At 48.2% G+C, this 23,076-nt stretch overlaps 1 protein-coding gene across 6 annotated transcripts in view; it reads right to left on the bottom strand.

Moving 5' to 3' along the window:
* Positions 1–23,076, bottom strand: part of CACNA1C (calcium voltage-gated channel subunit alpha1 C) — a 2,299,705-nt gene that overhangs the window by 168,389 nt on the left and 2,108,240 nt on the right. For all 6 annotated transcript variants that reach the window (XM_078673661.1, XM_078673663.1, XM_078673662.1 and 3 more), the window contains 2 exons: positions 17,821–17,986; positions 9,574–9,701 (listed from right to left, as the gene is read on the bottom strand). In XM_078673661.1, coding sequence (XP_078529787.1) covers positions 9,574–9,701; positions 17,821–17,986 — 294 coding nt within the window. The remainder of the gene's footprint in view (positions 1–9,573; positions 9,702–17,820; positions 17,987–23,076) is intronic.

Below are 23,076 nucleotides of genomic sequence, written 5' to 3' on the forward strand. Positions count from 1 at the left end.
TCGACACGCAGCCTGCGTGTCCGAGTCTCACCTCTTCTCCCGGTGCACACAACGACCAGGCGCTCTTCCCCAACACCTTGCCTTGCACCACAACACGCACCCTGCACGTCCAAGTCTCCTCTCTTCTCCCGGTGTACACGATGACTAGGCGCTCTTCACCCACGCCCTGGCTTGCACCACGATACGCACCCTGCGCATCCGAGACTCACTTCTTCATTCGGTGCACACAACGACCAGGCGCTCCTCACCAACGCCTTGGCTTGCACCACGACAAGCACCCTGCGTGTCCGAGTCTCACCTCGTCTCCTGGTGCACACAATGACCAGGCGCTCCTCACCAACGACTTGGCTGCACCATGACACGCACCCGACGCGTCCGAGACTCAGCTTACTCTTGCGTGCCCACGATCACAAGGCACAACTTCTGAGGGTCTCAAGCTGCAAAAGTATGCGCACACCGTGTTGCTTGGGACTTCTCCAGAAACTTTTATGTTCCTGTGCTTCCAAACAGGGAGCCAGCTCACCTCTGATGCTTTGGGTCCAAGACACAGCACAAAGCACAATCTTCGTCAAGCAGGGGGACCCAGCGTCTCCAAGCACAGTCCTAACAGCCTCTTGGTTAGAACAGCAAACTGCAGACCGGCACCAGATCACGAAGCAAGATTCTTTCCCCCAGCAGTCTCTTCAGTTGCTCCTTCCTTAGCAGAGGTTCCTCTTGACCACAAAATGGGTCCAAGCCTTTTCAGTCTCAATCCATTTCTGTTTCATTCCAACGTTCAGGGGTTTCAGCTCTCATAGTTATACCCCTTAATGTCTTTGAAGTTCGTTTGCGCCCAGGGGTTCCTGACCCCTCCCTAAATCAGTTCTGGTGTCTCCATCCCAGTGTCACCTTTCTCCCTTTGATACTTGGGTCTTGATCCTTAATCACTCAGCAGGAGATGGGTCAATTGGTTTATAGCACCAGCCCAGGCCTTTTCACCTCCCGGGCTTCTCCTCCCCCTACTCTCCAGATGCAGGGCAACCTGGTGCCATCCCGACCCCTCCCTGGGTCAAGACCTCTCACCTCTCAGATCCAGACAGTCAATCCACATTCAACAGAGAAACACACAAATGCTCAAAGCAGAAAGCTCAGCCACTTCCTAAAAGAGTGGTTTCTGACCACACAGTGACAAAACCACTTTCATAGAAAGATGTTATGACACTGTGAGTTCATACATACCAAACATCACCTCTCCATTTTAAACTTATAGGAAACTAGGCTAATAATCATAACATCCAGCCTCCCCCATTCTGTCCTATGGGCAGAATGGCCTTTCAGCAGTGAAAAGACGAAATTGAGTGCTTTTCACTGTCAGGACATAACACACACCACACCTCAGTAGATGTCCTGCCTTTTACTTACACTGCACCCTGCCCAGGGGTTACCCGGGACCTACCACAGGGGTGCCCAATGTGTATGCAAAAGGGAAAGTAAGGCCTGACAAGTGGTTGCACTTGTCAGGACAACATGCTAACTTAGCAAACTGCGTGCAGGCCCTACACTGCAGCCCTGAGTTCCCTTCTCCGCGCGCCTTTGCATTACTAGCCCTGGCACACACAGTGCACATCACTAGGGACTTTACTAGTAAGGCAAACATACCAATCATGGCCAATCATGGCCATTTGATAGAACCTACTGCAACTGAACAAACGTACACGATTTTAGGAGATTTTAATTTCCATCTGGAAAACCAGACTGATAAAGATACCATTTCACTACTTCAAGACCTAGAAGCAACAGGCCCATCATAACTAGTGTATAGTCCCACACATAAAGTCGGCCATATCTTGGATGGCCTCTTCTCCAACCATCAACTAATTCAAGTGAAATATATTCTGCCAATGATTTGGACAGATCATTATCTAATTACATTTGACATCCTCACTAATTCCAAGCCCATCATGAATAATGACAAACAGCCATCTGTGACATTTAAAGCTTGGAAATGTAGTGATGATCAAATGCTCAAGGATCAACTACTCTTCACCTTACTAGTGATCCCTACAAATCCTAATATAGCGACAATCAGCTATGAAAAATGGCTACATGAGGCATTTGATAAGTTGGTACCTAAGAAAACTTTCTCGAAAAATCGGCAATCTCCATCAGCCCCCTGGTTCTCTGAACTGCTCAGGGAACAAAAGAAGCTGTGCAGAAACAGGGAAAGACAATGGCGCAAACTATACACTAAACAAGAGAAACTTCTCTACAAAGAAGCTTTGGCCAAATATAAAACCCTAATCGCTCAGGAAAAAAGGAACTATTACGTTGCTCAGATCGAAGCGGCAAAAAACTCCAAAAAGCAGCTCTTTCAAGTAGTTTCCGAATTGTCGGGATCCATATATGTAGCGGCTCCCATACCATCTAAGTCACTGTGGGATTCCCTTGCGACCCATTTTTTCGAAAAAGTAAACGACATATACTCCAAATTTACATCCCAGACCACCTCTATGGAGTCGCAACTTAGTATTGATGTCCCTGACCATACATTAACACAATTGGACAACACAACATCAGACCAAATTATCAAAATAATGTCTATTGTGAAATCAGGCTCAGCCAATGATCCATGCCCGCCTGCTGTGTTTAATCAACTCTCCGCACAAATAGCACCTATCTTGGCTACTATCTTCAATGCAATGTTCTCTTCAGGTATCTATCCAACTGCCTGGAAAAAGACCATCCTGAAACCTCTATTAAAAAAACCTAATTTAGATTTGGAAAATACTAACAACTACAGGCCTATAGCAAATTTACAATTTCCAGCTAATGTTCTGGAGAAGATAATGAACTCACAGCTCTCCAAATTCATAGAAGATCATCATCTTCTGGATGACACCCAATTCGGATTCCGTAGAGGGCACGGAAGCGAAACAGCATTGATTAAAGCAGCGGAAGATATTAGAATTATCCTGGACCAAAGTGGGACAGCGGTTCTCATTTTGTTGGATCTCTTGGCCGCATTTGACACGGTCGATCATTCCATCTTGATCGACCATGTCACTAAAATGGGCATTCAGCTTATGGTGCGGGATCTGCTATCATCCTTTCTCACCTCACGTACCCAGTCGGTAAACTTGGGCACCTTTCACTCTGCTCAACTAGCCATCCCGTGTGGTGTCCCACAGGGCTCGTCACTAAGTCCGACGCTGTTTAACATCTATGTGTCGGACTTGGCGAGAATCATCAAATCACACGAGATGGGCCTAACATCCTACGCCGATGACACCCAACTGGTGTTGGCAATAAACAACAATGGTGAAAGGGTGGCAGCTGAATTCCAAAAGGGCATGCTGACTATCAGTAACTGGATGGCCAGCAATTGCCTTAAGCTGAATTCTGATAAAACAGAGGTCATGACTGTTGGCAATCTATTACCAGCTTGGTCTCAGGTGTGGTGCCCTATCACTTTAGGGTCCCCTCCGACACCAGTAATTAAAGTGAGAAACTTGGGTGTCATATTTGACGACAAATTGACCTTTGCACAACATGCCAACTCAGTTGTATCAGCCGCCTTTTACAAACTACGAATGATAAAAACAATCTTGCCATTTCTTCCCTTAAACGCTGGTAAAACTTTGGTCAGCACTTTGGTCTTGTCTTCGATATACTATTGTAATGGACTATTTGTAAACGCACAAAACAAGGTCATACAAAAGTTACAAGCAGTTCAGAATGCCGCAGCCAGGATGCTGTCTGGAACACCCAAGTTTAGGCCAATTTAATCGGTGAGGAATCGAATTAAGTTCAAGACGTTGTGCATTGCCTTTAACGCCACATGCAACTCTGGGCCTCAATTTCTCTCAAAAGGGCTAGCTATTTACACACCTAATAGAGCTCTTCGCTCGGCTAATGAATTGTTGATGAAGGTCTCTCGTGTCAAGACTGCCACTTGGGGTGACAAGTGCTTTGTTGTTTCTGCCATGAAACTCCCTTCCACTACATATAAGATCTTGTCAGTCTTTGCTAAATTTCACAAATATGACTAAAACCTGGCTATACAATCAATAACTTCGTTCATTTAGCAGATGTCGTTGTCCACAGTGCCGAGAAACCCTCGGGTATTTGAGCGCTTTATAAATCTAAAAAATAAACAAAATAAATAAACCAATTCCCATACACTTTACATAGGGAACACTTGTACTTTGACACTGATCAGCAGCAGCAAAGTACCCAAAGCTTCTGAAAGTAAACGAGGCATAGGCAAAAAGACAGGGGTATTCACGCCAAGATATGCTAGGTCTAACAGTCATTGTATATTTCACCCCAGTGTCTCAATTGAGCTCTTTGATGACAGATTATCCCTCATTTATCCTCAGGAGAGGCTGTTGTTCCTGGTCATGCTGGAAATAATCAGTAGTGCCATCTGGAATGTAAGGGGGCCAAATGATCACACTAAAAGATATAGAGTCCACTCCTTAGACGCAGAGGCATATGGAAGCACAGGAAGTACATAAAAAATGGAGAGGGCGGATGTACTCATTCATGTTCTCCTTCTATGCCAGGGAAGTGTCATTGTGGGGGGCAACAGGGGTCCGGTTTTCACATTGTTATATCACAGCACATTATACAAAAGCAGATGCTGAGGGTCGCTATATACTGGTTGAGTGGCTGCTGGATGGGGTGAAGATGTGTTTTGTCAACGTGTATGCGCCAAATGTGGATGACAGTGATTTCTTTGGAACATGCTTGAGGTGATAATGCCCCATGTCGATGTACTTATTGTTTGTGAGGGTGATTTTAACTGTATTAGGGATGGTGTACTGGGTAGATAGGTAGGTATCGGGTAGGCGCCCAATACTAATATATCCTGAACCAGCGATGACATGAGCACTAGGAAGAGGTCGATAGAATAGACAGCCTGAGGCACAAGATTATTCCTGTCACTCATTAACCCATGACACTTACACCAGACTAGATTAAGGGTTAGTAACTAGAGATATAGCTGACAAGGTGGATGCTGCTGCCCACCAATATAGGTTCCTCTCTGATCTCCAACATTCCTTGTTGATTACACTCCCACGCAGACAAACCTCTTGGTTCCTTTATGGCAGCTTCACCCAGAGGCGATGCAGAACACAATTTTTCGCACTGAGATCCAGGAGGTAATAGATGAATACTTTGATATAAACTGGGAGTCCACAAACACGAAGGCCAATGAGTGGAAGGTGTCTTATTTACAGAAAATGAACCAACTGATGACGGTGCCAAGAGGCCAAGAAATTACTGAGTGAAAGCTGGGATGTTTTAGATGTTCTTACTTCAAATGAGTATGGACAAATGTTGCACAGTGAGGGCGACAAGTTGGGAAGACTCTTGGCTTGGTAACTGAACAACTACTATATAAATGTACTTGTTTTCCTGTGTGCGTGACCTTTGGTAATTGGTTGATATGCTTTATTTCGATACGTGAAAATATCTTAAAAGCAGTACATACAATAAAGATTAAAAAGATATACAACAAATATACATAGGAATACATCCATAAAATAAAAAGACAATAAGACATTAAAATATGTGCAATTTAAAAAGAATTAGATAGTATGTACAGTTAAAAAGGAATTAAATGGATACAGAAAGCCTATTTGATCGGATCAACCAAGACCATTTTAAAAATTTTGAGACGCCACAAACTACAAGGGGGGTGGTATCTGTTAGTAAAATGCGTAGGGCCACTGAGTATTGGCGAGTGGCAAGTGATCTGCATACAGGTTTGAGCCAGCGCTTTCTTGGGTTGCAATAGTCTGGACATTCAAAAAATATGTGGGCAACCGTCTCCACCCTCGAGGAGCATAGGGCACAATAGGGGGAGCGCTGGGAGGTAGATTTCCATCTCGATGTCAAACAGCCCACTGGTAGGGTGCCCACCCTAAACCTAAAGTACAGAGCCCTATCAAATGCGATAGAAATCAAATCAAGATAGGGTTCGTAAGCCACCACATCTTTGATTTCTAAGAAAACTGCAGTGGAATTACAGTGTAGTGGGTTGCTAATACGTTTAGAAGAAACCCAGTCCCAGTACAGTTTCTTCAAGGTGGCTTTAGGCGGGGCGGAGCGAGTAACCCAAGCTTCGCCCAATCCCAACTCCCCCAAAAGGCTTTTGACATCCCTCAACCACTTTATCTTATGCCAACCCCCCAAGGCCATCACCTCGGTCAGGCCCTCAGAATATGAGGCGAGTTCTGGGACCCTCCACAATCGAGCCCATAACAACAAGGGCCGTAATCGTGCCTGATCTGCAATCGATCTGCATCCTAAATCTAGTAATACAGGGACTGTGCGTGTGCTCAAAGGGAGAGCCATTAGGTCTTTCAAAAATTTGCTCTCCGCTTTGGCTAGTACCTCCAAATTACAAGTACCCCACAGCTCAGCCCCGTATAGGGCAGCCGTGACCCCTCTAGCTTTATATATATCAATAACAGGGGCCATACAATGTTTGGGGGAAGAACAATGTTCCCTAAGTAGCGCACCACCCACCCTTTTATGGCTAAGTAACATTTGTTAATATGCGGGGACCAGCTCATGGAGTCACTAAGACGGATTCCCAGGTAGTCAAACTCTGCTACCTTCTCTAGTGGACAGTTATTCAGCACCGGTGGATGCCCTAATTTCCTGGGGGGATTCATGACCAAATATTTGGTTTTAGCGATATTGATCATTAGTCCCCTCAGGGAGCAGAACTCCTGGAAACAGTCATGAAGCTTTTGGAGACCTTGGGGGGTCTTCGAGATAAGGAGAGTATCATCCGCAAAAAGCAGAGTAGGGATCCGGATGCCCGCCAGGGAGGGTGCATCAGCCGGTTCTTGTTGTAAAAACACCACCACCCCATTCACATACAGGGAGAATAGGGTGGGGGCTAGCACACATCCCTGGCGGACTCCCCTGCACACCGGGATCCTATCAGTTTTTTCCCCCCCTACGCCCCACCACACCTGTGCGTAGTTCCCTGAATGTAGTTTGGTTAGGAGCAACAAGAGATAGGGGGGCAACCCCATGGTCTGCAAGACCCTCCACAATTCCTCCATAGGTACCAGGTCAAAGGCAGTCTTCAAGTCTATAAAGGCCAGATAAAGACTGCCCTTGCCTAGGACCACCACCTTCCAGTACAGGAGCATTAGTCTGAAGGACTGTTCGATAGTTCCAGTTCCCGACCGGAAGCCCGCCTGGAGGTCTGACAGGATCTTATTATCATCTACCCATTGGAGAAGCCTCCCCAGAATCGCCTTCCCTGCCACCTTCTGGGAGGAGTCTATAAGGCTTATAGGCCTATAGTTGGCAGGGCTGTCCCGACACCCCTTTTTGAAAATCGGGACAACCTCTGCCCCTTTCCAGGAATCGGGTACAGGACCTCCCCCCAGAATTGCGTTCAGCAGGGAGGCGACCAACTTGCCCCAATCCTTGGGGAAGGCTCGTATCAGGTCACCAGGAATCCCGTCTGGTCCTGCAGCTTTTAATGGGACCAAGGTCTTGATTACATTTTCGACCTTCCTAGCGGTGAAGGCATCGGGGGGGTCAACCATTGCCTCAACCATCGTGGACAAAGTAGTACTATTTGCCCCGCCAGGTAGGAATATAGGGCCTCAAAGTGGTTGTACCAACTCTGGGCGGGAATGTTACATGTGACCAACGTGGATACCGGCCTATCCCTATTACTGACCAGATTCCAGAAACCCCTGGCATCCCTTCCTATACTAGCTGCCAAAAGGTCCACCCAGAACTTTTCCTCCCACTCCTTTTTCGCCGCCTTCAACGTCCGATAATAATCCTTTCTTGCAAGCCTGGTCGCTACTTGGGATTTGGATTTAACTGCTCCCACCAAGGCTTTTTTCATAGCCCTGCATTTCTTTGTATACCAACCCTGATTGGTAGGTGGTCGCTCCCTATTTTGAGCTCCCCTGCACCCACCAGGAAGAATAAATAAGTTACTTAATTCCCTAGTTAGGTTGCAGAAGGTCAACGAGACCTCTTCAGACACTTGGGAAGACAGGTCTAGTTTGTTCGAAGCTGTGAGCAATAGACACCCTACGGCTGCCACTTTCTCTGGGGATAAGGTAAATTTAGCCCACTTCAACCGTCGACCACAATTAGAGATGTCGACTGCCTGGGGATTCGGGGCCATATGGGGGAGGGGTTTCTTCCTCCCCTTAAGCCACTGAGGAGAAAGAACAAGGGAGAGGAGGTTGTGATCACTTTCGATGGTCGAGATAATCTCCATATCCCTTAAGTCGCCCCATAAACGTACATCAAGAAAGATGTAATCTATTCTAGATGTATGATTTGGCCTATTGTAGGTATGGGCCCCTCTCAAATCTGATTTGGACCTCCCATTGACTGCCCTCAAGTCAAATTCCATATTAAGGGAGTTAATCTGTAAAGCCACTTGAGTCCACCTCTTGATGGGGGGCAAGTTCAGAGCGGGAATCCCTCGCCTAGAGTCTTCCTCTTCTGTGCCTAATACATCATCCGTATCAACGGGCTCAAACGTGCAATTAAGATCGCCCGCCACCAAGAGATGGGATCTGTGGGCGCGCTGCCTGAGGAGATCCTCCAGAAGAGCAATGGTGGCCGATTGTGTACCACCCTTTGTTCCTCTGGCGTAGATGTTGAAGATGTCTAAAAGCAGGACACCCCTAGAGTCCTTTAGGGTGATGTTAAGGAGGTCGGGAGAGTTAGTAGGATGCTCCTCCACCTTGCACTGTAGGGAAGTTCCAACCCAAATAAGGACACCACCCGAAGGACGTCCCTTCCCTGCCACCGGGGAAACAGCTGGGACGAAGTGGGTTGAGTAACCCACCTTGTGGCGAGGCTCCCTGCACCAAGTTTCCTGGAAGATACAGATGGAATAACCCTCCACGAGGGTATTCCAATCCGGCAGGCCCATCTTCCTATCAATACCAGCGACGTTCCAGCTGCAAATCCTGAGGACTGGATCCGCCACAGCTCTCTCGCCGCGGGATACGGGGCCATCGCTACCCTCCAACTGATCCTGGCTTCCTGTTTCGCTGCCCCTGCTTAATCTCCCATGGGACACATTATCTCCAAGTAAAGTGATAGGTGGCATTGGGCTGTCAACCAGGTTGTTACCCAGTGCTAGTGCTTTAAGGGCTGCGCCAACTGTACCCGTACTTTGTACCAGAGTAGCCTCCCCATTGTGGATGTCGGTTCAATATCCAGGAGGGCTCCATTCCAATCCAGGCCATGTAGCACATGATTGGAACTGAGGGCCCACTAGATTACCAAGGTGAGATGGGCCTCTACTCCAACCCCTACCAGGATGTAGACAGTTAGAGATTGCAGCAGGCCTTGGGTAAAAGTAAGTCAGGTCCACTACACCAATGCTTGGACCCCCATTTGTATCCCTTTGGTTACAAATAACTTGTGCTACTCTGCTGTCTTGGAAGTTAACTATCACACAATCCCCTTCAAATTGCTTTTTGCCATGCCCCACCCACCTTACTCCCAGGATCAACCCGTCAACACCTTTGGTAATGTGATCCTACTATTTACATTGCTTCTCTTACACATGTCACTTACTTGGCTTCTGGATCGTACTCTGCCCAGATACGCTTGAATTCGTCCAGGTGATGGGGACCCAGGATGGACCAGTCTCGTGTCAGGTAGTCAAAATTATCCATAATGACAGCTACAAAGAGGTTGATGATCTAGAAACAATGTCATAAACAGTGTGATATAGCTGGGTGTACTGGCCAGTTCGATTTCTATAGGAATTCAATTGCTTGTACGTAGATGTTTCCATAGATTCTAGGGAGACAATCATAACTTTATTAAAGGCATAATGGACTACATTAAGCAACATTTTCGATTTGGTTATCATCTAGCTGAAACACATTACATTTAAATAAACAACCTGTTTACATCTGACGCCATCCCTTTGCACCCCAAAGGCACATTTGGGGTTACTAGTAAAAAGTGCATGAAATAAATGGTATGAGTCGATTATTTATATGTGTATGTCAGGGAAGAGATAGCTTTAAAGCCTGTCACTAAGACACATACTACTGTTGTTATCTGACCCTCTGGAGTCTCCATGCCTTAATAGAAATAGACAGGATTTGGACTGTACAAGACAGAGAATCCGACTACAATGTTCTGACGTGTTGTGGCGTGGAATCTTGGAGAAAATTGTGAGTTATCTTATAAATTGGCGAAATTTGATAGGTCTTTTTGTCTAAAGTGATTAGTTATACACTTCTATGGGAATTAATGTTCAATTTGGTCGGTCTAGCAGGGCTTCCTGCTAACAAAAGTGATATTGAGCGGGGGGTGTGAGCGAGGGGGGAGGGCTCTACTTTCAGTGGGAAACCGCTATCAATGCCAAAATGGGTTGCCCGTGGAGGTGACATTTCACAGCTGTGCATTTTGGGCTTCAGGAGCTGCAAAGGTAGGGAGGAGCCTGGTGCAGAATGTTTCCTCCTGACTGCCATCAGTTATGCTCATGAAGTATTAGCCGGGTCTTCTTGACATGGAGGATGAAAGAGTATCTTGTGGTTCCATACGGACCAAGGCTGATGCTAATTAGGAGGGTGTTGCACTGTATGGAATGCAATGGCAGTGGCCGCCGGCATGGCTTGCGGGTGGCGGGGCTGGCATGCGGGGTATGGGATGGGGCTTTGTGGGTGGGGGGGGGGGGGGGAATAAAAAATAAATAAATAAACATGCCTTGAGGTTGGGTACCACGTCTCTGCTCCTGCCTCCGACTCCAGGAACAGGAAGCAGGCAGCCAGGCTCCCCCCCCTAAGCCAATCACAACACTGCAATGCAGCATTGTGATTGGTCTCAGCGCCGTGACAAGGCGCTCAGCCAGGGGCTGGAGGGGGGCCATGTTCTCCAAGCAGGCTGTAAGGCAGCCTGCATGGAGTACCGGGAAAGTGCACATGACTAGTTTGGGCGGCTCGAGAGGGCCGACCAAACCGTCATTGCGCACCTAGGAAATGGCAATCCACTCCGCCCCTGCTACGGGAGCACAGCAGCCCCGCCCACCCACAAAGCAGAAGGACATGAAGCATAAAATGATAATAACTCCAAGTTATTATCATTTTATGTTTCTACTTGGCACTGCTTAAAAGCAGTGAGGCGACGCTCCTCCGCCATAGTGGAGGAGCCGCCACTGTGCAGTGGGGATGAATCACTTGGTTGTGCAGCTGGATGTTTGTGGGGATGTAAGTCAGAACAGCCTCCAGACTCTCCACAAAGTCTGGGGAATCTGAAAAGTGGGCTGGTTGCACAGTGATAGTGGTGATTTGCTCTGCAGATTCAAGAGCTCAGACACAGGCGTAAAGAGTAAAACTGTGATGGTGGGGAAGAGGGAGGTGCTGTTTTTTTCACAGCTGAAATATAACACCTAAACTCATTTCTGCAGCAGTTTCATGTGGTGAGAAATGTGCTGGAGATGTGGTTTTTAACTTGTACAACAATTTACTCCGCATAGTAGAACGTGAGAGTGGGAAGTGGCACTTTTACAATGTGCCAACAGGCACGGGCAGAATTTACAGGGGATATATGTACAGGACAGGGCCACATGGACCACTGTCAGGAATATGCCAAAAGAAAGCGCTCCCAGGCGCTAGTGGCCCAAAAGTCAGCAACAAAGTCCTTCAGGAGTCCAGGACATCAGCAGTCCAGGGGCTGGGCAGGGCCCAGGGAGGCAAGCCTTCCCCTGGGCCCCAGCAGCAGCATGCCCCTGGTAGATTTGAGTTGGAAACAAGAACATTTTGTAAGGGGACACAGCCCCTTTTTATACAGTGAATTCCTTTGTCTCAGGGTGCAGGGTGGGGGAAAAACCAGTCGCAGCTGGTTTTGGAGCACTGTGATGTGCTCAACCACCCTTTCCTTTCACTGGCCAGGCTAGGGACATTAGACGCACCACAGGGGGCGGAGCAAGCATTGTGTGGGGAAAGCCCAGCCCTATTCAGGTCCCAGGTGCACCACTCCCTCACATCACACATGCTAATCTCAACACTCACCAGTGGGGCAGACCCATCATGACTCATGGAGCCTGGCACACCAGCCAGCTCCAGCCAATCACAAGCCAGCACATTCACTGCACAGACAGGCACACTTCTAGAAGTGGCACTTCCATATTAGACACAAACACGCTGCACGCATCATTGCGCAGCATTCATTCACACGAGTCCGCACATACCAGACTCGAGCCTGCACACCCCACGCATCAGGAACTACCAGGGACACATACATTCCCCATGCATTCCTATGGGAGGGCAGGCCTATCTCACCACACGCACTCAGAGTGCGCACCCACTTTCCACTGGGACGCAGTGAAAGTGCGCAGAAACCAAGAATCACCATCCCCAGGTCACATATAAAAAGCAAAAAGTTCAGGGGTGAACCTGCCAGAAGGGCCAAGTCCAACACAACCCCCTTCCAGCCAAAACGCAGGGCAGACCAATCACCACTGTGATGGACTTCCCTGCTTTGGGCGATAGAACACGGACGCGGGCCCGCACTGCAGGGACACCCTCCGGTTCTACGCCACATTGATCCATAAGACAAGCACATACTTAAAAAAAAAACAGGCCCAACTAGGTTACCCCACTGGTACTCCTTAGTTGTCCATGGCTAGGACCAGGCCCTAGGCCACCCAGATACCACTGGTCCTTGCCAATCCACAGAGTGGGGGGTGGCAATAGCCATTCTCCACTCCCTTTCTCAGGGTAGTTCCAAACTACCACTGATCCTTCAACCTAGGGTCCGCACCCTCAGGCTGACCAGAGGTCACGGGCAAGAATGCCCCACCCTACCTCTACTTCTGGGGTTGCGCACTCTCCCAGGAGAAGCACCCTCCAGAACACAACTCTCCCACCAGTTCAGGAACTCTCTCCCTCCACTGGTCTATCACCTGGGATCCAAATTCACCGGATGCACAGGGGTCAGACTCCCTCTGACCCCATTCCAGAGTTCTGCACCCTCCCACTGTAGAACAGGGTCCCTCCACTTAAGGTAGGCCCCACCTGCTCTCAGGGTAGTACCACAACACTCAGTCAAGAACCCTAAAGATCCCTGCTAGGCCTGTACCACCCCTTCTGGGAAACACAGGGTCTCTCCACTTAAGATGAGCCCCACTTTTGTTCACAGGGGTACCCCTAGAAGACAAACAGGCCAGGACACTGGCTACAGTCGCCCTGCCGTCCAGGACAGGCAAACACCCGAACCTGGCTCCCTATCCTAGGGACGCTACCCTTTGGTTAGATGCCTGGCGCACCAGGACTTCTACAAGTTGAAAACAAAAATCTAAGACTTTCTCTCCTCCTTCAGCAGCAAGGCAACCACTGCAGGTCAATCCCCCATACAGCTTACCCGGTTCCTTCTCTTCAGGCAGGAGTTCCTTCTTGTAACTTAAGGACACTACGTACAGTTGCCCTTACGTCCAGATCCGGAAACACCGGCTACTGGCTCCCCAACCGAGGGACGCACCCTTTGGTCAGATGCCTGGTGCACCAGGACTTCCTTGAGGGTGACATAACTAATGTGTCGTGTACAAGTCTGCATGTCACTCAGGACAGAAGTGGCATCACCTGGTCACTGCTTGGCAACACAACCCTTCTGGCTGGCCCCTGACCCACTGGTTCTTCCACTGGAGAACCTATCCCCCTCGCACCCCTCCATCTGGACTTCTGCACCCTCCCAACTGGAGCGGTACTGCCAGACACCAGAACTACTGAAACCCTGTTCACTGATGTTCTACGTTCTACAAACACTCTGGGAGATCCTCCTCAAATGACCTATTGGTACAGCCTAGGCCCCCGACCTGACGTTCCCTTCAGAAACATTCCAGGCCCTGAGACTGGGTTTCGGGCACCTGGAGACACGCAGTCCCACCCACTCCTTCTCCTCTGAGACAGGACATGAGCCCCTACACCAAGACCTAGCTGGGCTACACTGAATCTCTTCCGCCACACTGGGCTGGAAGACACCTCAGCCACTCCTTTTGGAATCACTCCATCCCCTATGTCTCCCTCCTCCCAGAACCTTACCAACTCCAAAATTCTGTCTCTAAACAGACCACAGAAATCAAAAGCAGGCTCCACTTCTGCAGACGTTCTTGGGAAAAGTTTAACACATGGAACTTAGGTATCTGAGCAAAACAAGAGTACACAAGTATTCAACAAGCTCCCCATCCAGAGAACTCACACCATTCATCCACACTCGCCCCCCCCAGACTGGTAAGGCAGTTTCTACCACCCCTGATTTCTCAACCTGACCACACGTGACACAGGTACCATTACTCCAGGACAGGGACGGGGGACACATTTATGCTGCCACCACTGGATCCCACCCTTCTGGTGAATCCAGAAAACACACTGCACTTAGGGGGATGATCTACCCTCCCGAGCTAGGGACACCTAACGCACAGTGCACATGAAACACATTTCCCCAGAAATGACATTTTTAGCAAACTTAAAACAATAATCCCCAAAATGTGAGCTATCTAAAATGCAGAGTTTTGAGGTGCAGCCAGCTGCTACTGTGGTACCGCGCAAACACAAATCCGGATCCCTTCCGCTGCCAGCCAATGTTAGAAATGGGATCCCCGGCTGGCCAAGGCTCGCGCCAAAACCAGTCAGAGACCACCACTCTAAGTCAGGGCAAGGGAGTTACACGCCAAGATAACCCCTGCTCACCCCCTTGGTAATGTGACACGAGCAGTAAGTCTAAACTCGGAGGCAATGTGAGTTAAGCGTTTGCGCGTGCACTCAGCAACAACATCCAAGGCCCACCACAAAGGAAACTCCACACAAGGTTATGTATAAAAATAGCCTTTGTATTGTAGCATACACATTAGATAAAAACACACACTTTTACAATGTGCCAACAGGCACGGGCAGAATTTACAGGGGATATATGTACAGGACAGGGCCACATGGACCACTGTCAGGAATATGCACTTTTAGGTTTGGAAATAGCACTTGTAGAACATAGAATAATCACTTTAGCACCAAATAGAGAATAGAGCACACAACCAGTAATCACTGGTAACAGGTAAGTACCACCTACACAACCCTAACCACCTTAGGAGAAGGTCACGCAGGGAACCAGAACCTTACTAGCAACACCTGTACTAGAAAGAACAACCACCTAAGTATCACAATACATTTAGGGGTATAAGCATAGGAACATTACACATGATGCATCACAACATTCAGAGGTGTAGGGAAAAACACATGATGCATAAACATACATTCAGCGGTGTAGGAAAAAGCATAATTGCGCAGAAATCACCTTAGGCCACAACCATTGACTTTCCCAAATGTCAGGGGCCTAAACGGAGCAGCTGCCCACAAAGTGCTGGGCAGCTGTGGAGACAATGGGGCCAACGTTGGAGTCCCTCTCGAGGGACTCGAAATAACCAGAAGGCCCCCCTGAGCCTCTCTGGGCTCGAGTACAAATGTGGCACTGCAGAGCCTCTCAGGGCTCGTAAAACCAACAATGCGGGCAGGGAGCCTCGTGGGCTCTGAAGAACTGTGTGCCCAAGAGCCTCTAGTGGGCTCGAAATCAGCTGTGCCACTCAGGAGCCTCGTGGGCTCTGTGCAGCGATGTGCCCCTGAAGCCCTCGTGGGCTTGTAAATAAAGGAATGCCGCTTGAGCCGCTCGTGGGCTCTAAAACAAAGCAATGCCCCCGGAGCCTCTCTGGGCTCTTTAACAAATGCGGCTGGTCGTTGGAGTCCCTCGCTGGGGGACTCAAACTCAAGTGAGGCCCACAACACTCCGGGCCTTGCACTGGCGGGGAGGGGCGGGCACCGGCAATGTGCCCCGATGCCCCCCCTCTCCCTTAAAGCACTCACCGGGACTTTGCGGCGGCTGGGGCTGGAGAGCTCCCGCTCCTCGGGACTCTCCAGCGTCACGGCCTCCTCTCGGTCTCCGGGGCTCTCCCTCTCTCTAGGGAGCCCCGGAGGGGAACGGCAGCTTCACTTGGGCCACACAGGAGCGCGGAGTAGGCTTCCGCCGCTTCCTGCTTCTTCTCGCTCTGCGGCAGGGGTGGGACTTCTGGATCTCCTCGGGCCGGCAGCCAATCACGGCGCGGCCCGGGGAAAGACGTCATGGGGGTATCCCGGGCCGGCAGCCAATCCCAGCGCGGCCCTGGGAGGACGTCATGAGGGGTCCCGGGCCAGCGGCGGTGAACTCGGTGATACAACGAGGGGTAGGCTCCCTCAAAATCAACAATAAAGCGAGGTGGCCACTCGCAGGGGGTCAAGCTAACAGCAGGAACCCGGCAACATGCGGCGTGGGCAGCCGCGAAAGTGGAACAAAAGCGCTACCAAGCGCTTAGGGGCAAAATCAAGCGCTCCCAGGCGCTATTGTAAAATAAAGCGCTCTCCAGCGGTAGGAGCCAAAAGAAAGCGCTCCCAGGCGCTAGTGGCCCAAAAGTCAGCAACAAAGTCCTTCAGGAGTCCAGGACATCAGCAGTCCAGGGGCTGGGCAGGGCCCAGGGAGGCAAGCCTTCCCCTGGGCCCCAGCAGCAGCATGCCCCTGGTAGATTCGAGTTGGCAACAAGAACATTTTGTAAGGGGACACAGCCCCTTTTTATACAGTGAATTCCTTTGTCTCAGGGTGCAGGGTGGGGGAAAAACCAGTCGCAGCTGGTTTTGGAGCACTGTGATGTGCTCAACCACCCTTTCCTTTCACTGGCCAGGCTAGGGACATTAGACGCACCACAGGGGGCGGAGCCAGAATTGTGTGGGGAAAGCCCAACCCTATTCAGGTCCCAGGTGCACCACTCACTCACATCACACATGCTAATCTCAACACTCACCACCGGGGCAGATCCATCATGACTCATGAAGCCTGGCACACCAGCCAGCTTCAGCCAATCACAAGCCAGCACATTCACTGCACAGACAGGCACACTTCTAGAAGTGGCACTTCCATATTAGACACAAACACGCTGCACGCATCATTGCGCAACATTCAATCACATGAGTCCGCACATACCAGACTCGAGCCTGCACACCCCATGCATCAGGAACTACCAGGGACACATACATTCCCCATGCATTCCTATGGGAGGGCAGGCCTATCTCACCACACGCACTCAGAGTGCGCACGCACTTTCCACTGGGACGCAGTGAAAGTGCGCAGAAACCGAGAATCACCATCCCCAGGTCACATATAAAAAGCAAAAAGTTCAGGGGTGAACCTGCCAGAAGGGCCAAGTCCAACATTTTCCAATAAAGTGCAGGTGTACGTTTGTATCTATGGAGGGAACAGGAAGGGAATACCTCCAGGACTAGTGGATGTGTAGCAGAATGGGTTTTGCATGGGGTAAAAAAGCTAGCAAATGTAGTTGCCTGTAGCCGAGGATAATCAGATGGACCCAAATGATATACCCCATCAGCTAAAATCACCATTTAGTTTGGGGGTTGCAGCACAGAGTCCTCAGGAATCTGCACAATATACCTTCAGTTGAAATGCCACGTTCACCCTTTTGCATCTTTAAAACTCACATTTCCCATTACAGTCACGTTTTTTGACCAATATGATTCTTATTGCTCTTCACCTATACTCTGCTCTGCACTTCCCCCAGTTATTTTAATCATCTTTCCTTGGTTAGTGTTGTACTTATCATTATTGTTACTTCAGTTATGATGTGTGTTACTTCCTAGTTGGACAATAGCAGATGCCTGCCTATACTACACAATCAGTTATGAGCATGTTCACAGGTCATGTGGGACATGATTGCTGAAAAAGTGAGCAAGCAATGAAACTGGTGGCCCTCAGATCCTTTGCGCAGAGGCTGAGACTCACCAAGAAGGCACACAGCATGTAGAAGCTGATGAAGTAAAACACAGCAAAGCTGCTCCCACAGGCATTTTCCCCTTCCGTGGAATTGGTGGGTTCGGACTCTGGGGCGCACTTCTTGTTCGGAAGACAAGCGAGCATGATCTCCTGCCACGCTTCACCAGTGGCACACCTGGAGAAAAAAAGGAGATGGGGAAGAATGTAAACATTAATCACAAAGAAACCTAGGGGTCTCATGCCGAGGAATATACGAAAACCTCAATCCATTTCAAACTGAATGGATGTAACAAACATTAGGAGTGAGATAAACAATAACTGAACAGGAAGTGGTGTCAATGGTTGTGAGTAGAACCCGCTCAGTTCTTAGGATACCCATCAAACTATTGCATGATCAATTTTATCATCTGGTCATCCCACAGCGGTAATAAGTCTCTAGATCATTGCATTTTGGCCTCCCCCTTACTCGGGTACTGCTCGAGGCAACGACGGAGAGAGCGGGGCCTCATTTATCCCTGAGTTTGAGTCCAGGCGAGGTGGGGTCTTTTCCCCGGTATTGCTGGATCACGTTAAGGATCCACTTACACATATCGTATCCTTTCAATTATATACATCACAATTTTTAAATTATTTTGAATTTGATTTTACACTTTGCAGTAGCAATGTTATGAACTGAGGTCCTGAAGAAAGCCTGGGTCTTCCCCATTGAGGCTGAACCATGTTGGCCAAAATGCAGTAATTTGTTCCACACTACATTCTTGCACTGTTCTATTTGTTTTTAATTAGGAAGAGGGCATATTCCTAATAAAATTACTTACTGCTTTGTCCTCTATCCTATTTTAAACCCACTACACTTTCTTATTTTTTGCACTGCACTTCTACCCATTTACTCATATTCAACTGGTCACTAAGTGCTTGTGGGTAGTGACCCCGCTCTCAAACAGGGTAAGACTTGGTCTCAATGATCTAGAGACTTATTACCGCTGTGGGACAACCAGATGATAAAATTGATCATGCAATAGTTTGATGGGTATCCTAAGAACTGAGCGGATTCTACTCACAACCATTGACACCACTTCCTGTTCAGTTATTGTTTATCTCACTCCTAATGTTTGTTACATCTATTCAGTATGAAATGGATTGAGGTTTTCGTATATTCCTCGGCATGAGACCCCTAGGTTTCTTTGTGATTAAAGTTATTGATAGGGGGTATAACCTAGGCTAGGTCTTTAAACTCCCCTTTGACCCTTTTTTACCGTTCTGTTATAAAAGAAGAATGTAAACAACCATCCAAGCATGCGTGATGTATTCTTTGCTGGTGATCTATACACAGCTCTCATAGAACCTGTATTTTTCCAGTGGTTATAACCCTCGCTATGCATTGTATAACTTGTTTTCCTGTCTTACCACAGCTTGTTACACCGTTTACACACTTTGAGGTGATCCATTATAACAGTCCTACAAATCTTTTCCTGTTCTATGCCTTGAAAATTCTCCCGCTCTCTCCATGCAGGATTTCCGTAGCTTGGATACATGATTTTGCTGTTGACAGCTGGAGTGTCCAACTCATTGATTGATCCTTCTACTTTTTCATACCTATGCTTCACTTCACCCTGTGTCATGATCCTGCTATCAGCAAACAGCATACCATACCGTGTCCGGTTATCTGTGATGCCTCTTTGATTATACCCAACGGATCAGCCCTCCAGTGCCTATCATTCAGCCACTCTTTAACACCTTTCGCCACCCCGTCTCCCATGATGAGACTGTTTTGCTTATTTGCAACTGCAGAAGACTGTACTGAAAGAATTACTCTCAATCATTCTCTGCCCAGCCTTGAAGGCTGAAACTACCAAACAAGGGGGCATATCATCAAGGGAAGTATCGCCGCTTTAGTGGCACTTTTTGCCGCTAATGCAGCGATAATCTTAACGCCCTATCAGCATGGGCACGTTAGTGCGTGTTTCCATGCCTTTTCGCCATTTCCCTGAATGCCCAGCAGTGCATCTCTAATAAGATGCAAAGTGGGCGTTCCGCCCCCAAATAAGGATAAGTTACTTACCTGTAATACTAGTTCTCTTCCAATGGTATACTCATCAAAGTCATAAGCACTGAATAGTCCCGCCCACGTGCGGGATCCCGGAGCAATAGCCAACAATATGCATATATCTACATATATATATATATATACACATAAAATATACATATTTATAGATAAGATGCATATACAAATACATATGCATCCTGAAAAACACCATATTAGGCTCCAAAACTGCCATTACTGCATGTAAAACTTTTACATTTGCTCAAATAAACACATATAAGTCACAATATATGATATATGTAAAGAAGAAAACTGCCCTGAGTTTCTTTGAAACACACAACCTTTAATTTCAAAGGTAAAAACAGGCAGGATCATAGAGGCAGGTTTAGCCTAGACAAGCTGCATAGAAAACAATTGGAAAATTGGCGCCGTGCCTTTAAGACCTCCAGGAACCCCCAGGCTCCCATCATGCACCACAGGTGACAGTTAGGTCAGTTCTTTTGGATGGCGTATAACAGTGTAATCACAGCATGGGTAACAGGTACATATATAGGTCTCGTATCCGTCCGGGGAGGAGGGAAGGTTGCCTATGACTTTGATGAGTATGCCCCTGGAAGAGAACTAGGATTACAGGTAAGTAACTTATCCTTCTCTTCCAGGGGATACTCATCAATAGTCATAAGCACTGAATAGATTAGCAAGCCCATCCCCATACCCTGCGGGCGAATACCAGCCTACCAAAACATTTTACCAACAGACATTACCCAAATAGATTTCTCAGGGATGCTTGACCAAACTGAGCATCCGCCTGAGTGTCAGAATCAAGGCAGTAATGGCGTGCGAAGGTATGAACCGAACGCCATGTGGCTGCCCTACAAATTTCATGAATTGTAGAATGTGCTCTCGGCTTTTGCTTTTGTACCAACTGATAAGATAACAAAATGCATGACACTATCCATCTGGAAATTGATCTTTTAGAGGCAGGAAAACCTGTAATCAACAGACCATAATTTACAAACAGTTGGTCAGACTTTCGTACACTCTTTGTTTTATGAAGGTAGAATTTCAACACTCGTTTTAAATCCAAAGAGTGTGGAGCTCTCTCAGCCGGAGTGTCCGGATTAGCAAAAAAAGTGGGAAGAGTGACTGACTGGTTTATGTGAAAATCCGAGACCACCTTAGGAAGAAACCTCGGGTGAGTACGTAACACCACTCTATTCGCATGAAAAATGAGATAAGGCTCTGTAGAGCATAAGGCCTGTATCTCGCTTACCCTGCGCACAGAAGTGATTGCCACGAGAAAAGCATTCTTCCAGGACAGGTGTTGCAGGGAAGCCTTATGAATGGGCTCGAATGGGGAGGGGGCATTACTTTAAATAGTACCACATTTAGCTCCCACGGAGGAGAAGGAGCCCTAACAGGAGGATAGACTTTCTTGAGGCCCTCCAGGAAATCCTTAACAACTGGTATTTGAAAGAAAGAAGCTTGAGTGGGAGACTTTCTATATGCTGTTTTCGCTGCCAGGTGAACTTTTATGGAGGAATACTGTAAACTTGCTTTGGCCAAAGACAATAAGTATGGCAACAGTACCTGTTCTTGACCTCGTATAGGGTCATGACCTTCAGCAGTACACCACATGAAAAAACGCTTCCACTTAAAAGCATCAGACTTTCATGTAGAAGCCCACCTAGCCACTTTTAAAATCTGCATGCAGTCCTGTGAGAGGCCTAAATGTCTGTATTGGATGAACTCAGGAGCCATGCTGCTAACCTCAGGGACGGCAGGTTGGGGTGGAACACCTTGCCGCTCGCCCTGGTCAGCAGATCTGGATGACATGGCAGCTTCCTGTGTGGTACTTTGGATAGGTGAAGAAGGTCCGGATACCATCACTGGCGAGGCCAATCTGGAGCAACCAGGATCATGTCTGTCTTGGCCTCGTACAACTTCCTGATCACCAAGGGAATGAGTGGAATCGGTGGAAAAGCGTAGAGTAATGTCTCTGACCAGTCTATCTACAGAGCATTCCCCTTGGACCCTGGTTGCGGGTACCTGGAGGCGAAGAGGCGGCATTTTGCATTTTCTGTGTCCGCAAAAAGATCGATGTCTGGTGTTCCCCAGTTGTGGAAGATGTCTTGTACCACTTCTTGTTTTAGCAACCAGTCGTGCGCTTCTGCAAAGTGCCTGCTTAGGTCGTCCGCTTGAACATTGAGGACGCCCCGCAAATGGACTCCAGATATTCTCATATCTCGTGCCAGAAGCCATTTCCAGATTGTCTTTGCTTCCAGAGACAGGTGTCTGGATCTTGGTCCGCCCTGCTTGTTCAGGTAATACATCGTTGTTGTGTTGTCCGTCTGAACAAGCAGAGAGGTCGACGTTATTGACGGAAAGAACGCTTTGAGAGCTAGATGTACAGCTCTGAGTTCCAGCATGTTTATGTGGTATAGTTGCTCTTTCTCTGACCACATTCCTTGGATCTGTAATGATCCCATATGAGCGCACCATCCCTGAAGGGACGCATCCGTCACCAGAGTCTGTTGAGGCCTGTCCTCTTGAAAAGGGACTTCCATGATGAGATGAATCCGACGCATCCACCATCTGATAGAGAGTCGGACTGACAGAGGTATTGACAACCTGTCCTCCCAGCGATTGGAGATTTAGGACCACTGATCCTTCAGGGTCTGCTGCAGAGGTCTCATGTGAAGCTTGGTGTTTGGAATGAGAAATATGCCGAGGCCATAGACCCCAGTAGGGAGGAAATCTGCCTGGCCGTAGGCTGAGGTGTCCTCAAGAGAGTTTGACACTTGAGGAGAATGGATGATAGTCTCTCCTCCGAAGGATACGCTCTTGCGTTGACTGAGTCCAGAGTTGCACCTAGATAGTGTATCCTCTGTGTTGGATTGAGGATGGACTTCTTGAAGTTTATATGCAGACCGACCCGATGCAACTGATGAATACATTGCGCAAGATGTTGTTGCAGAAGAGTGAAAGACACACTCTTGAGAAGCCCGTCGTCTAGGTAAGAATAGATGAATATGTGCTGTTTCCTTAAGAAAGCCACTACTACTGCCATGCACTTTGAGAAAGTGCGAAGAGCTGACTTCAGCCCGAATGGCAGGACTGTGAATTGGAAGTGGTTTGATTGGATGCGAAACCGTAGGAACTTCCGATGCTTTGGAGAGGTTGGTATGTGGAAATAGGCATCTTCAAGATCTATGGAACAC

Source organism: Lissotriton helveticus, chromosome 1_1 (assembly GCF_964261635.1).
Source record: "Lissotriton helveticus chromosome 1_1, aLisHel1.1, whole genome shotgun sequence".
Classification (NCBI taxonomy): Eukaryota; Metazoa; Chordata; class Amphibia; order Caudata; family Salamandridae; genus Lissotriton; species Lissotriton helveticus.